The 17,072-nt window shown below is 37.3% G+C and overlaps 1 protein-coding gene across 2 annotated transcripts in view; it reads left to right on the forward strand.

Annotated features, from left to right (window-relative positions):
- The window catches only part of SEC63 (SEC63 protein translocation regulator), a 54,667-nt gene extending 40,854 nt beyond the window's left edge, over nucleotides 1–13,813 (forward strand). For both annotated transcript variants that reach the window (XM_021553824.2, XM_021553825.2), the window contains exons 14-21: nucleotides 1,626–1,708; nucleotides 3,358–3,417; nucleotides 3,643–3,801; nucleotides 4,682–4,840; nucleotides 5,635–5,736; nucleotides 10,572–10,670; nucleotides 11,530–11,634; nucleotides 12,160–13,813. In XM_021553824.2, the coding sequence (XP_021409499.1) occupies nucleotides 1,626–1,708; nucleotides 3,358–3,417; nucleotides 3,643–3,801; nucleotides 4,682–4,840; nucleotides 5,635–5,736; nucleotides 10,572–10,670; nucleotides 11,530–11,634; nucleotides 12,160–12,303 (911 nt within the window). In that variant the 3' untranslated portion in view covers nucleotides 12,304–13,813. The remainder of the gene's footprint in view (nucleotides 1–1,625; nucleotides 1,709–3,357; nucleotides 3,418–3,642; nucleotides 3,802–4,681; nucleotides 4,841–5,634; nucleotides 5,737–10,571; nucleotides 10,671–11,529; nucleotides 11,635–12,159) is intronic.
- The last annotated feature ends 3,259 nt before the right edge of the window (nucleotides 13,814–17,072 follow it).

The following is a 17,072-nucleotide window of genomic DNA, read 5'->3' on the forward strand; positions in this document are numbered from 1 at the left end:
AAATTACATACTACTTTGGAGTAGTGGGTTCTTGTACATGAGAGCTACAGTCTGAGGAGATAAAGTACATTGAAACATTCCATGTATTCCCAAGCCAGCAGTAGTTTCTCATACACGAGCTTACCTGAAGTTTTGTCTTTGAATTTTAATATTTCATGAGAAATGTGGAATTTTGGTTCAAATACCACTTTTATTAGCTGTCTTAAACAGTTACACTTACTCCAGAATTTATGCTCGGCTTTCTTCAGCATGCAGAGTCATTTGTGAGGTTCCTTTGGGGTTCTTTTGTGATAATCCTGGTATAGTTTTTATATCTGGCAGAATTTGTCCAAACTATGCTTAGCTACATTTGTGTATAATGCTCTCCCTCTCTGAAGATTAGGTATATTGTGAGCAGTTCCTGTTAGACAGCTTTGCAGTGGGAACTGAATTGGTTCTGTGGCCTCCTTTTTAGAAGATCAGTGTTAGTAAATGTGTGATATTGAAAGTTTGTTCTAATTCTTATTTCTAGTTTATGTTTTCATTGTGATAGCAATGATCACATTCAAAATGTGGTATGCTTTGTTTGGGGAGCCTGATTGTAATTTTGCTTATGTACAGTTCCCTGTGAGAAGCAAATGTTAGAAGGAAGCAAATATTTCTTTGTTTAGGAAGCAAATGTCTACTAATTTTGGTGTTTCTGAATGTTTTTTATGTTGTTTTGTTGGTTTTTTTAAAACAAATAGAAAATTTTATGTTCTTTAGTTTAGGATTGTATACAGTCTTGTTAATCTGCTTAAAATTCAATATTGAAGTACCTGCCCATATTTTGACAAACGTTTGCCTGCCTGTAGTCTTCATTTGTCACACAGCTGCACTCAAGTGTGGTGTGGAGGATTAAACCATCCACATGCTTTTCTGTTTAGCTCAGTATTGCCACTATATAAAATATATATGTAAGATGAGCAAATAATAAAACTGCTTTCACAGGGAAAGCAGTTTCACTGGAGGGGAATAAATAAAATGTCTACACTGGAATAAAATTCTATTCCTCTCCTACCTGAGACATTCTTCATTTTATAGGTTGGAGGTATAAACTCCTCAGTGGCTCCCCTGTGGGGTTTGTTTGATGTTTCAGTTAAACTAATGATTGCTGTTCTTTTATTTTCCTTTGCCTTCTCCTTAAAAAATAATTAAATGTATGATTGTTAATGTGGCATTGAAATTGAGTTGTTAATAATATGAAAGTCAGGAAAATGAAAATTATGATTCCCAGAACAAATATAACAGGGTCCCTCTGGTCATGTGTGATATTTCATGTTTCTGAAGTTTTATGCTTTAATATATAATGCACAACATTACAGGGTTATGGTTCCCACAGCAGCTATAACTTTGAATTTTCCAACTTTCATGCAATTAAAATTTCAAACTCATTGTTGTGGTTTTATAGGTTTCTGAATTACCAGCTCTCATTCTGATAGTATATTTGAAGTTGTAAAGGACTTATTAAATAATACTTTGAAATTATTTTTGTTAAAAATTCTGGAATTTGAATGCTTACATTTAGAAATAGCAGAGGCAATGTTTAATGGAGAAAAAGGCTTTAAAGAAGTCTGACAGATGTGTTGTTTTTCTTTTTGCACTAGTTTTGGATGATGAAGACAGCAACAACATCACAGTAGGTTCTCTTGTAACTGTTCTGGTCACACTAACAAGACAGACCATGGCAGTAAGTATTAAGAATTCTTGTTTTTTCATGGTAACTGTGGGTGTACACTAGTAAAAAGGCATTTCTGGTTGTTTTGTAAATCTAACTGTGAGGTTAAGATTTGAAATTGAGAACTTGTGCTCTTAATCTGTCCTTATGCTCTTGTTTCTGAATAAGAAAGTTTTCCTGGAATAAAATCAAAGTTCAGTCTGACCCATTGCAGTTGTCTAGGGAACAGTAAAAGAATATGGCAAGTGATACTGCTCTGGGGTTTGTAAACAACAGGAAAAGAGACATTCAGAAACTTGGTTCTTGAACTAAAATAAAATATTCACTCAAGTCCTTAGGACAGTGTTTGCTTTTGCTTTATGTGGGCTCATAATGTTACAAATCTTTTGGGTGTTTTAGACACTTTTATGAAAGAGACACAGTCCAGCAGAATGCAGAATATGCAGAACTTAACACAAAGGAGGTTCACTAGTGTCACATGAAGAGTGTAGACTGCTGTGTAGGAAACAGTGTGGCAAAAGCAAACCAGTACTATACCCTCGTAGTTCAACTTCAGACTTGTGCTTATTTTCTAGCTTAAAATGCATTAATGGTTTTATTTTAACAAAAAACTTTAATACAGAGAACCTAAACAAGCTTTGACACGTCAAAGACTGCAATGTCAATTTTTGCATCTCTACTAATGACATAATTCTCTAAGTAAACAGAAGGTCTGAGTTACACCTCTAAGGTAAGGCACACAAGCCTGAGTATTACACAAGTATTACACACAAGCCTGGGCTCAGACTATGGAAGCCTGTCTGTATATATAAAAAGTCTGTATATATAAGCTCCACGTGCTTATGCTGTGGTAGCTGAGAGTGCAGTAGGTAGAAAGTAAAAGCACTATCACTATGCTGGAATTGCAGAATAAAGGAAACTGAAAATTATGAGGATATTGAACTATACTTAGAAACTAAAATGTCTAACAGCATATAGAAAATTAATTTGTTTCCTGTGTGACCTCCACTAGGCAGTCTGGCATAGAAACACATGACTGTAAAACAAGAGGTAGCCTTTTGTATGATGCATGTTTTTTGTGGTGGTATTTCCTCTTTGCCATCTTTATATATGACAGCTCCTTGTGACTATTTTGTTTGGGTGGGGTTTTGTTTAAATGGCATATAGTGTATTTTGAAGAAAGAAACTCATTAAAAAAATCCAGAGGTGTCCCAGTCTATAGTATACTAACATTGTGTTGTGTCTTAACGTTTCACATTTCTGGTTTGATTTGTTGTTCTGTGTCCCTGAGTAGCAGAGCAGCTGTTGAAGTTTTTAATGCTCTGACAACTGGAGGAGAATTAGCATTTTACTACTGCTTGCTTTTGTGGTATAGGATTTCTGTGCTTTATAAAACAAGTAGATTCTTTGGAGCAAGGTGACATGTTGCTATTAAATTTCTTTATAATACTAGTGATGGAAAAATCTGAGACCAAATGTTTGAGCTAGTGTTTAATTTTGATCTGTTAATCCCTTGTCGTGTCTGTCACTGATAAAAGAATTTGCCATGAGTAAAATATTCAGACCTGATTAAGATGATTTAGTTTAAGTTCAAATATAAAATAATAATTTGCTCTTGGTACGGAGAGGCATTAGTAGTTTTCACATTTTTCTCTAACCAGGAAGTGTTTGAAAAGGAACAGTCTATATGTGCAGCAGAAGAGCAACCAGCAGAAGATGGGGTAAGTAAAGAGTGAATGTTCCTATTGCTAATTAAAGAGAACTTTGTTTCAGATCTTGAATTGCTAATTGTACACTTCCTCAAGCATTTTTTTCAGAAATGCCTACTGAAGTGTCCTTTGAACTGTGTTTTGTAATTTTGGTTCTTAGCTTAAAACGTTTAAAGTATAGTTGAATGACTGAAATTTTATGAACAGAATAAATATTTTAATACTACTTTCCTGCAGCAAGGAGATGCCAGCAAAACTAAGAGCAAAGGATGGCAACAAAAGAATAAGGGAACCAAGAAAGCTTCAAAATCAAAGAAAAAGAAGCCATTGAAAAAGAAACCTGTGCCACCTTCATTGCAACCACAGAAACAGCAGAAGCAAAAACAAGCTAATGGGGTAGCTCATAGATTCAATGACACTTATAATTTTATTCAGTTTATCACTTGTAATCTGATAGGAGGTTTTGTATCTGTCTCTTACATTTCAGTTTATGCTTTTATGAAGTGTGTCTTCTAAAATAGCATTTGTTTTCTCTGCATTTAACAATTACTAGTGAAGTAATCAGGGAGCCACCATGGTAATGTTTGCAGTGGCCACTGAAAGTTCTGCTCAACTGTTTTAAAAATTTGGCTTCTTAGTCCCTTCTTACTGCTTGTTCTTGTTATACTGCCTTCTTGGAGGTGAATTGTTCTGTAACTTCTACTTTTTATTTAAAGATAAAAACTAAAATGAGATTTTGTTCTGATAAATTAAGTAGCTTTAGTAACTTTATGCTCTCAATGCATGGTGTTTTCTCCACCTCATGGGGTATGTTGTAGGTACTTTCTTAAGTTCTTTGTAATTTTTTTAAGACACTATGAAATACAGTCCTGGAGTCATAAAATGGTATGGGTTGAAAGATCATTTGGCTTAAAGAACATTTAGTTCCAACCCCTCTGCCATGGGCAGGGGTGCCACTCACTAGCTGAATTTGCCCAGGGCCCAATCCAGTCTTGCCTTCAACACTTGCAGAGATTAGACATCCTTCTGGGAAATAAATACTATTTTTTCCTATTCCTGTTGTGAGAGCCATATGGAGAAGGAAAATGGCTTCTGTCCCCCTCTTAGTGAATGAGGTGGAAAGGATTAATCTTCCCTGTAGACATAACTCTGTGACACAAGAAAGGTGTAGATCGTGTGGCCCTGCCTTAAGGCAGGCATGGTGAATTCTGTGTACTACAGTAATGCAGACAAACTAAGTTAGAGGTGTTTGGTTTCTGTTTTTCTTTCCCATTAGGAAGTCGTTGTGAAGGAAGAGGAAGAGGAGGTCTCTGATAAAGGCAGTGAATCTGAAGAAGAAGAAACAAACAGGGACTCTCAAAGTGAAAAAGATGATGGAAGTGACAGAGACTCTGACAGAGAACAAGACGAGAAGCAAAACAAAGATGATGAAGCTGTAAGCCTTGCTTTTTCTTGAAGGGTAATGTTGCCTCTGGGGTTGAGAGAAAATGGATTTTAATCCTCTAGCATCCCCTCAGGCTAGGCAACACTAGGATGAAGGAGTAATACCGGATCTCCAGAGGTTTTCAGACCTCATTCTGGTATAAGAGCTTTGTAATTTCAAGTTTGCTTCAGAGTGAATATCAAAGAGTCTTTTCAGCATGGTCAGAAAACTTAGAAATGACATGAGAAACATGGCTTAACTTCAGGAGAAAAAAAATTTATTTCAGTTTAATTTGATTACTATCAGCTGCAGATTTGCATCTTAAATGTGCTTTTTACAGGTAGTGGCTATTGCATGCTGCAAAATGCATACTAAGCATGCAGTAGTTGAACAGACTTGTACAGGAGCTCACTAAACTCTAGTAACTGTCAGGTTATGTGTCTGAAACTGTAATAGTGTAGTGTAATAGAGGGTGAAACATTGTGGTGGTAGATGATTTCTGCACCACAGGTCTTACAATAAAAGACTTGAGTGACAGGTGAATGGCCCATACAGGGTGAGATTAAGCTTCTAATGGGAAAGGAATAATCAAACTTGTAATCAGGACTCCTATGGCTGAGGTAGAGTGTGTTTAGAGGTAGTGTTGTAGAATTGAGTTTTGAAGAATGTGTGCAAACCCCACAGATCTGCTTTTTCCCTTTATAATGTTTAGTATTGCACAAGAACTAGTCACATGTACCATTTTCTGTCTTTTTAATGAAAAAGATGGTTAGTGCATAATAATTCTTTAACCTTGTCTTTGACAGGAGTGGCAAGAATTACAGCAAAGTATACAGAGAAAGGAGCGAGCCCTTCTTGAAACGAAGTCAAAGATAACACATCCTGTTTACAGTCTTTTTTTCCCTGAGGTCAGTAATATAAGACATTACAGTTGTGAAACCTGAAAATTAATAATAATATAAATTAATTGCTCAATTAATATTTTTTACTGTAAATACTGGGCTTTTAAAAAAGCTTAATGCCTGGGAAAAATTAGTATTAATTTTATAAAGTCTTAACGTATAGAATTAAACACTTTCAGATACTTTTCTAAAATATTTTTCTTCATTATTCTTTCTACTCAGTTCCCAGAGACTGGCAAACTTGTATAAAACTTAAGGCGAAACATTTGGGTTTTTTAATTCTACATTTAACTTCAAGTGTCTGTACCTGGGGTAGTCCTGACCTCTCCTACATTATGAGTAATCACAGGAGAGTTTTGGGGGTCATTTGGATCAGCAGGTAGTTTTGGCTTACTGGTTGACTTCAAGTCTCAATGCAGCAATGTAGTGGCAGCACAGTGATGGAAGATGGGGTTGGTTGGCAAAGCTGTCTCTTTTCACCACAGTGTAGTCTGGAAGTGGCAGAAGCCAAATGTGGAACAGTCTTTCCTATAGAGCTCAAAAATATAAGTTCTAGTGTGGATGAGTGTCAGAGAAAATGATGTATTTGAGAGTGATGACTCAGTACAGCCTGAGGTGTGTTTATAGCAGCTTTTGGTGTTGAAAGTATTACCTGATATATCAGTTGTTACTTGCACTAACAGCTAGCCACTCAGTATTTGTTTGACAAGCCCTTAACAGCAGTGGAACCTTGAAAAAGAGGAGATTTTCCAAATGGAGGGTTTGTGTTCTGAGCAGATAAGTTAGGTCCTTGGGATGACCTGATTGGAACCAGGAGGGAGTATTTGGCCACACTTTCTTTCCTGGCCAGTGCTTCAGAGGTTTCCTTTGCTTCCTTGCAGTCTTACTAAGGAGCTAATCTAGGATCTGTTCTCTGTTGTTGTGCTATCTCAAATAATGGGGGTGGTATGCAAGGCTTATGCTTCCTCCTGTGGTTTAAAGAAGACAACTAAAATGGGAAAAAGGAGTAAAACATGAATGAAAAGGAAGACACTGTGTATATTTGCTCCCTCTCCTCAGTCCCCAGGGCTCTTTATGCCTGTACCCTGTACAGCTTGTTATGTGCAAACATATGCCATTGTCCACATGCTTATGATCATATTGTTCCTGCTGGTTTTACCTGCTAGCAGCATTAAAAAGCTAATTGTGGGTATTAAGACTTGTTGCTGAGCACCCAGAGAATACATAAGGTGAATAAATTGTCTTCCTGAAGGCCTTAACTGACATCTGCTTCTGTAATGGCTGAACTTGAAGCTGTATTTTCCTGACAGTTGGGTGCACTCCCATCTCTCAGTACAGCTTCCACCAGTACACCAGCATAATGTAAAAAGGTGTACTGGCATTCTGCTCTTCTGGCTGCCTTAGATCATGTCAAATAGCTGTGGAGTCTTAATACCTCCTTGCTGTGAAGGCAGCTGGCTTTGGTCATAAGTTGAAGCTTACAGACAGTAAGTGTCATGCCCAGTGCCTCAGGGGTGCTGAATATTTGTATTTCTCTTTTACTGAAGTGAGGGTCCTTTCAGAGACATTGCTTATGCTTACTCTATATTGAGCTGCATGAGCTTCAGCTGTGTGTAACTGAGTTACATATGGGTTTTGTGATAAAAAACCTAAATACAGCTTGCTGCTAAAAAGAAATCTAGGGCTGATCTGAATGCTTGAACTTAAAAAATACACACATATCCTCTCATGATACTGCAGTTGTAAATTTTCCAATTTCACTGGTTTCATGAAAGTTGAATGCAGCTGCACTTTGTGCTGTAGCTGCATTTGGAACAGGTTCAGATAGAGTTGATCTGCAACATCTGAAGAGCAAAAACCATTATACTCTGTTTTGGGTTTTTTTCTCATCTCTTTATTTAGAGTATTATTTGTACTGTGGTCATAGCCAGTTCAGAGATAAAAAAATAGAGATAAAATGCTGTGTTCCACATTTTAAAGATGTTTGAGTAGTAGCTGAGCATAATAATACTTGTTCTCAGGAGGCAGCCTTAATGCTGTTTCATCCAAGTTTTGGGGCAGTTGATTGCCAGAGATGTGCTTTTAATCTATGCAGGTTCCTAAAGAATTATCTTCTGCTTCTGCATCCATTGGTCCAGAAACTGCACAGATTGTAGTTTTGACATTTTTTAGGTAGAAACTAGCCTTGGTGTTCCAATTTCATGAACATACTGGTTCCCTGGCATGCCAAACCTTGCACCCATCTGTTAAAGGGCATTTTGCCCACTTGCCTGTTAGTTTGCCAGATTCTCACAGGCATAAACTTTAAATTCCACCCAATAAGAAAGAGGAAATCACGGTCCTGCACAGTTGTCCTTTCTGTAAAAAAGTGATGGCACTTTGGGGTCAGGAGCTTTTCTTCCAAAAAATTTACTCTATAGAGTCCTTTGAGTGTTAAATCAATGGTTGTCATTTGCACTGGGTATTTTATACTGGGGTATTTTTTCCCCACTTGGCTGTTATTTTTAACTAGTTTTTGTGAAAAGCCATTTGATGTTTTGATCTTTGTCTGTTTCCATCACTCTCAATGGCACCGAATTTTTTTTTTTTGAAGAACAATGTGTAGTAAGTCAGCACAATGTTTTGGTAAAATCCAAAACAACATTGAGACAACTGCAGGTCCTTTTTATTATGGTCACAGTCCTCACAGGCCCCAAATGGATTAGCCATTTCTGTAATGGATCTTGCTTCTGTAGCTCTTGTTCATCTGTACTATTTATACTGTTCATCTTTCTATTCCTAGAGGCCTCTTGGCTAGGAAATAAACACTTTGACTGCCTAAGAGTCTTCTTTGCTACAGCTGTCAAGAAGATTGACAGTATATTTACTGTTGAAACTTACAGATAAAATAACTTATGCCTTGTAATCACATGGGATGGTTTTTCCTAAAGAAAATCACTTGGAATAGTTGTAAGAAGGATTTAGAATTCTACACGTTCTGGTGTTAAATAGCATACAAATAGGTTTTTGTCTTGTTCTCTGTGCCTGTTCCAAAAACACGAGGGGAGTGCTGATGCTTCACTATGATGCTTTTGCTTTTATACACTTCAAAATGGGTATTTAACATGTTGAGTTAATTTTACATTTCTCTGTTCTGGGACTCAGGAGTGCTAATAGGTGTTTTTAGTTGTTGGTGTGAATGTCTTGCTGTTGTAAATGGTTGAGTAATTCAGTGAGATTGTGATAGTTAGTATAACAATTAGTCACTTCAGAAGAAAAAAGGAGTTAATTTAGCTTTTGCAATTTTTCAACAGACATGATTTAAATCTCAGCTCATGAAACACTAGCTTCTGAAGCGTTAAAAAAATCTAAAACTACTGAACTTTAAACTCTTCTGGTAGAGACAAAAATTCTTCAGATTCTACATATTAACATCATTTGCTTCCCAAGTGTGGAATTCAGAAGTTGCTTACTAGTGATGTTGAAAGTCCACTGCATCCTTTCTTTCAGTCCTTCTAATGTTGTTAGATTAAAAAGAAAACAAAACAACAACAATGTTTTTTATGGGACACTGAAGCAACTGCCTGATTGTTTTTCGTGTAAGTGTATAAAAATTGGCTCCCTGTTTTGGAGCTTGGACTTGTAACTGTAATAAAATACATTTTTTAGGACTCCAGTCTGTTATGAACATGATGAGTTACCAAACCATTGGGGGTGGGTAAAAGTTGGTTCGAAAGACAGTTGAACATGTGGATTGTCTAAAAAGAATGTGTATATTTCCCTGAATGATAAGATTATGCTGTTGTGACTATTATCTGTCTACTAAAATACTTCTTCATAACCATGTGCAAGTCTCCCCTTGTCCCTCAATATTCTCACTTGTTTTAAACAAAGGTTTAAGAAGGTATAGGAACAGGAACTTGCTTTGCAGTACTAAACTATTATTTTTACAATAAAAAGGTTTCAGCTTCTATTCAGCAAAGTGGATTTTGCCTAAAACAAGTGCCAGAGCTTTAACCAAAAAGGTGTAGTGTTTAAATGAAGAACAGTTATGTTAAAGAGCTGTCTTTACCATTTGAGAATGGTTGTGTCTGTACTACTGAACTGCACCACAGTCTTAAAATTCTGACTTCAGTTGAAGGAAAAGACCACTATTTCTGTACAGTGTTGCTGTCTTGTATGAAGGACCACAGTAATTTAATTTAATTTGGGAACTTTGCTCTAGCATCTGTGATGGCAAAACTTTGAGACCTGCAGCTACTTGGAAACCTGTGTGATAGGGAGCAGTTGTTGGGCATCCTTTACAAATATACATTCAATATTGTTTGATACAGAGTCATTTCATTGAACGGAAATCTCGGTATGTTCAAATGTCATTTCACTTTTTGTGGGGGGAAGCAGTGGAACAGAGCACACTTGTCTGAAAAATACTTTTCTGCTAAGTGTTCTTTATCTGTCTTTACATTTTCCTTGCTTTGTATGCTCAGCTTTTTCTCCAGGTTGGATTTCTGTTGAAGGACCTAATGTTGTTTTGTATTGCATGAAGTTGCTTGTTAATCCTCAGTGGACACAATTCTTGGGGGTGGTTCCATGTCTCACATGGCAGCTGAAGTTGAATACATGGAATTAAGCCTTTGGAGACCAGCAGTTACTTGTCATAACTGTTTGTTTTCAGTGTGCAGTGTACACCATGTATTTTATTCATGTACATCCAAGAGTTTGAAAAAGCCACCAGACACAAACTTTCTATCTGTACCAGTGAATCCTAATTGCCTGTTTAAAAGTGTAGGGACATCTTGTTTTATGACTTCTATAATGCTGGTGGGTTTTTACTGTTGTTTTTTTTTTTCCCTTTATGAAAGGAAAAACAAGAATGGTGGTGGCTGTATATTGCAGATCGGAAGGAGCAGATGTTAATATGTATGCCATACCATGTTTGTACACTAAAAGATAAAGAAGAGGTAAAGTACTTGGAGAGTTTTCTTTCTGGGGTATTACAGAACTCTGTTGAAGTGTCTCTGGTATGCAAATACATGTAGATTTTAATCTTTTTTACTTATCTCTAAAGATGGGAAACAAATTTTATTCTCTTGATAAAAGGAGAGAAGTGCCTTTTAACTATGAAAATTGATAGTGGAGAAAGAAAAAGTAATTTAAGACAACTTTGAAGTATCTTTTGGAATATGTTTGGTTTATTTTTTCCTTGATATCAAAATATGATGAAAAGCAGTGTTCATCTGCAGTGAAATGCCTAAATTTATTCAAATTGTTAGAAATATTAAGTGTTCTCTTTCTGTATAGCAGAGACTGTGACAAATTAATTAGCTTTGGCTCATATAAACTTTGCTGAACCTGTAACCTTTGTCAGTGTTCTTTGTGACACTTTTCTGAAAAATGAAGACCTAATGTGTTTGTTTTTCCAAATTAGATGTTACATTCAATTTCAAATAAGAGCAGAGTTAAGATAAGACTTTCAGCAGACTAAATATTTTAACCTGTTTGGGTTTTTGAGGCTTAGCATACAGCAGGGTGAGATTGTGTACTTAATGTAGTTACTTGGCCTAATTCAGAAAAAAATCATTGCTTGACTGACTCAATGATTCAGCTTTCATGGCAGATACTGTATTTGAGTATTGTTGCTCTTTTCTACAGGTATTTTATGACATAGTTATATTCAAAAAAGTGTCCCTAGTAAGAAGCTAAAACTTTCTATAATTCTGTAGTAATGTTCATTGTTCATTGGAAGACTCAGGTACTTGTTTGTTTCAATGTGTCATTTGAAAGCAGTAAGAACTTTATGGTATGAAATCTCTTTTGTAGGTAGAGCTGAAGTTCCCAGCACCAGGCAAACCTGGAAACTATCAGTACACGGTTTATTTAAGATCGGATTCATATATGGGATTGGACCAGATTAAACCATTGAAGGTGATGTTTGACTCTGTTATATACTTGTATTATATTGAAAGCTACTTCTTAATGGTCATTAAAACACCAGAAGTCCTGTTTATAAGAATTCAACCTGTCTTAATTTTAAAACAAGTGGGAAGGATAGACAGACTTATAAATGGTTTCTGCCTAATGTATAGTGGTAGTTTTATGATGGATTAAAAGGGACTAAAATTTGATGCTTTGCCAGTTTCTGCAGTATGGTTGGCTGTGGCTTTTTATACCTTGAGGTTTGCCCTGCAGTTTCCCCGCCCTTCCTTAGTCCTAGATTCATCCAGTTAATGGGAAAAATCTGGCATGCCGTACTTCTGGAAGCAGTTCTTGGTTTTGTTCTTGGTTTGGGTGGTGGGATGGGATTTGTTTTGTTATTTAGTTGGTTTTTTTAACTGTTCTTTTGTGTGTTACTTGTTTGTTTTGTGTGTGTGAATTTGTTTGTTTTCCCACATTGCTGTTTATTGTCTGTAATTTTTTTCCCCTCTCTTCTCTTTCCTTATCCAATTACAGCTGGAAGTTCATGAAGCAAAACCAGTGCCAGAAAATCATCCACAATGGGATACAGCAATAGAAGGTGATGAGGACCAGGAAGACAGTGAGGGCTTTGAAGACAGCTTTGAGGAGGAAGAGGAAGAAGAGGAAGATGACGATTAAACATACTATTGATTGACTACAATATCTGCACACAGTGCAAGCTCTTGGTCTGACTGTGGAACTTGTACAATTAACCAAGAAACACAGTACAGAAGCTTTGAGAAGGCTGAGTTTAAATTTTCTTTACCAATTAAGAGTGCATTATGTAACTTCTCAGTGGAGGTGAAACAAATCTGTTGCCATTGATACACCTTGGAATATGCTTATGGCTCATAGCCTTCAAAGTACAGGATGGTGCATTTGTTTCAATTGAAAATAAAAGCTTTTTTATTATAAATGTCCAAAAGTGTGGGCTATGTATTGTCTGATGAGTTTAGGGTCCAATTTAAATAAAAGGTACTGTTAGCTAGGAGCAAACTTTCAATCAATTTTTCTGCATTAGGAATTTATTTTAGAAAATGTTTTGGTATATTTGACATTACAAATATCTGTTGATTGAAGCAACATTTGCTCAACTTTCAAACTTGATTGGTTCTGTGGTATTCATTAACTTTTTTGCTGTGATACTGCTCACATCATTCATAGCTTTAAGAATCTGTTTTACTTAACTTGATCATTAAAAATTGGCATCATATCCATTGCCACATTCCATATATTTCGGAGGGCTGCTTTTTTTAGGACTTTTTGCCTTTTTATGCCCGAGATTATAATGGAAACCATAAACTTTCTTGACTCTGCCATAGGATACTTATTAATGGCTTAAAACATTTTTAAGCCTTTATTTCATCAGATCAACAGGAGATCTGAGTCTTTTGATAAACAGAATGTCTGTAAGTAATTTTGGGACCACATGTTATGTAAGCTAGTGGCTTTTGTGAAATACCTTTATAAAAGGTAGATGCTGAAAGCCGAAGTATATTCTGAATTCTCAATCTACCTGACACTGTCAGAAACATTTTAAGGGTAAAATACAACATGCAGAGAGGGCATGTTTTGTATCAGTTTTGAACTCCCATCAATAAACTGAACAATTTGATGGCTGTTTTCTTTTGTAATAGTGTGCATCTTTGTCTGAGGTTCTTGGTTTGTTGTTTTGGGTTTTTTTTTCCTACCCTAGTCTTCTGCAAGGTTGTAAACAAGATAGTGATTATGTTCCTACCCCTTTTAAAGAAAAAACGATAAATCAAGTCTAATTAGAGAATAAATTCAGGGAGGAGAGAATCAGGACTGTTTGTATATTCTATGAGACTTGACAAAAGCCTTTTCTTCCTCTCAATAACACAAATGAAATGTTGCATTTCTATACTTCAGAAATACTTATGAGTGTTCTGCAAGTAGGAATAGATGTATTTCTGTTCCTGTGTATTGAACTATGAAGATTCAATGCTGTAAAATGTGACATATTCTCATGCAGGAAAACTTCCATAAAAATTGCCCCAGGTCAGAATAGGTGCACACTAATTTGTGACCTTGTTTGTTAGAAAGGGTTGTCACTTTAAATGAAAATTTATATTGTTATATTCTTTGTAATTACAATAGATGCAAATAAAATTTGAAGGTGTTCTAATGAGATTATGGTATTTTTCAAAGTACTTCTGAGGTGAAGGCTAGGTTTAAATTAAATGGCTTGTACACTTGATGCCTTATAACTCCAGTTCTGACTTGCAAAATACAGCAGAGGAATCAGAACACGAAAACTCTAGTTGTTGTCCATAGTCTTTTGAGCCAAATACTGAGCTGGTGACAGAAACGGTAAGAAAGAGTCTGATGACTCTTCCTTAAGCAAGTAGGCAAGGTGAATGCTAAGATGACTGAACAACTCATAGTGAAAATCTGCAGTTGTTAAAAGTAGGCAAGTGGTGAGTAGGGAGGTAGAGTTGATAATAAGAGCATTCCGGATGGGTTGGGCTGCACGCTGACCGCTGATCCCTAAACTTTGCTGTTAACAATAAAGGTATATAGATGTGCATGCATTGGAATGATTTCAAAAGGAAAAAAAAAAAAAAAAGATTCCTGTCTCTGGACTGAATACTGAACTGGTTTCTTCTTGAAGATTGAGGTGACAGCTGGGATAACACTTTAAGTCTGCCAACTGGGGGTAATTCTCTTGAGCCAACAGGCTAAATCTAATACTTCAAAGGTGAGTCTCCTGTACAGTCAAGATAACTTAGTAAAAAATGTGAGGAGAAAAATTGTGGTATTGTAAATCTTGATAACGTGAGAAAGGCATGCTGTTACTTTTCTCACAGAATACCAGCTTATGTGGTTGTGCATGGTATTACTACATCTCCCAAGAGGAATACAGAAGGAGGCCAAAGAGGTATTGAAGACCTTCACACAATTAAAACCACCCAACTGCAGCTGTCCAACGTTATTGAGTTGTTGGTCTTCTGTTGTGTGGTGTGCCCATTAATAACTTTTTTATCAATGATATGAATTGTCATTTATATTGATCTACTTCCTCCTGCATAACAGTTACCAGGATGGGTAAAACTTTACAGGAACAAGCAGCATTTTGCATTCACTGTTGTATGAGCCTCATTTTTTGATAGGGTTTAGGGATCAATCTAGCCAATTTTTTACCGAAGTGTTCTGAAACTCTGGGCTAGTAACTGAAGAACAAAAAAAAAAAAAAAAAGTTCAGGAAATAAAATCTGCTTTCCTGCTGTACTCCTTGGGCAATGGTGACTCAAGCATAACTGGAAGCAGTTACTGTTTTTTTAGCCTGAACAGATTTGTTTCTGCCCTTTTGCTGCTGTGCTCTTTTTCATATCCCCTTGTTCTAGGCCAGAGGAGGCAACTGTGCAGAGCCTGGCTGTCCTCCCAACCAGAGATGCTGCAAATACCTTCAGGGCTTTTGGCTCTTCCAAGGAGTAAAAATGGGGCTTGTTGGGACAGGCAGTGCAACTGGCCCGGCTCCTGGTCCGTCTCAAGGATGCGTGCAGGGTGCTGCGACTGCGGGCGGTGGAGGGAGGCACCACCACGAGGTACACTTAGGCTGCTAAGTGCTGCTTGTTGAAGTAGTTAAGCGTAGCTAAAAGAACGAAAGTTTTAAAAGTGATGTTTTCTCTTGAGTGTTTTGTGTAATATGATTTAAACGTTTGCCTCCTCTTCCCACCCAGCGTTGACAATGGTTGATTAATGTTAACTGAAGTAGTTTAATGACTGGCAAGTGTCTGTGAGTGGGAAAACCATTGAGCTGTAGTGGAAGAGGAGGTGGTTTTCTCAAGGAGCGGGCGCAGTTCCCGGCCGCGCTCAGCAGGGGGAGGCAGGAACATGGATTTCTTCAGGAAACCTTAGGATTTTTCCAGGGGATACCCATCGTATTTGAGCTGTAGGTTTAGTTTTGTGCTCCCCCTTTCTGGAGGGGAAGAGGGCTTAGATGGAATTTCTTTGATCTATTTTGTTTTTCTTTCCAAGAAACTACTGATTTCTAGACATTTTTCTGTGATTTGATTTCCCCCAACCCCCTTGCTGACTATTTAAAACCTGCTGAAGGTGACCCATTTTAATATTGGGATTAATGTATTATTGAGTTTATTTTAATAAAAACCTGAGAAAGGCAGAGCTTCCTTTCTTAGCGGTAATTGAGGTGTTAATGCGTCCATTTTGAGCTTTAAACTTTGCTTTGTGTTAGTTTTTGTTAAAGTGTGTGCAGAAGATGATCGTTGTGAAGGTGTCTGCACTTCAGCTGTATTTTAAGCTCTGCAAAGGGAGCTACAGGAGGTGGTTCCACCATGGGGATGCCCCTACATTGAAGAGCTGATTTATGGGGTACCTGGGGTGCCTTGTGGGCACCCACATCATGCTGTGATCACCCGAGTTTTAAGTGATGTGCAGGGAAATATGTAAAAATGCCCCTGGCAGCAGCAGCTTTAAAACCTCTTTCCTCAGGGTTGTTTGAGGGCTTGGCAGAGCACCCAAGTGCTGGATAAAAGCAGATGCATGTTTGGAACGCAGAGAAGAGGGAGCTGGGTGGCTCGTGTTCACTATTGAACTCTAGCTGAGATATCAAATTGGTTCACAGTACATCAGTTGATATTCATGGTTGCACCTAATTTCTTTCATGTGATGATCTTTTGTTTTAAGATGCAGTTTGAGCCAGCAGACATTATTGAGTTGGTAGAAATAACTTTGTGCCAAAATCGTTTATATTTTTCATTCGGTTCAATAACAGAACTATCACTGGCAATGAAACCTATTAATAAATCTAATTAGCACAATGGATTGTAAACCTAATGATAATATTTTAAAGCCAAATTGCATATACTCTACCTAGAATTTGATTTCTAATGTGTGCTGAATCAGAAAGCACTGAATAATTTTCAGCCTTTCACTGTGTGTAAGCCTTCCACATGCATGCTATAATCATTAAACAGGGAAGGCATTACATTTACCTTGCATGGGTGGAATTTAACAGCACAAAGGAAGCTGCATGGACCACCTGGAGCAGCTGTTTTAAATCCATCCACCTTTACTTTAAAATAAGGTATAAGTGCTTTTCTTTTTTTCCAAGCAACATAGCTAGATGCTTCATGGCATGGAGGCATTCAGGGGACAGATCCTGGAAGAGCTGGACATATTGTAGGTACCTCCTGCAGGGTAGTCCCTGAGCTGGAAGAGCCCTGATTCCTCTGGGGCATTCCTGGTCCCTCGTGGGCCAGTGAGGATCAGCCAGGCATTGTTTTTGGCTTTTCTGGGGTGTGGTTAGTAGGTGCTCCAAAGTCCAGGCTGGTATGGGGCCACCTTTAACGTAAGGTAGCTGAGAACACAATGCTGCCTTTGCGGTCAATGTGTGTCCTGGTTTTTAGGCATGGTTCTCCTTCACT

This window comes from Lonchura striata, chromosome 3 (genome assembly GCF_046129695.1).
Source record: "Lonchura striata isolate bLonStr1 chromosome 3, bLonStr1.mat, whole genome shotgun sequence".
Lineage (NCBI taxonomy): Eukaryota > Metazoa > Chordata > Aves > Passeriformes > Estrildidae > Lonchura > Lonchura striata.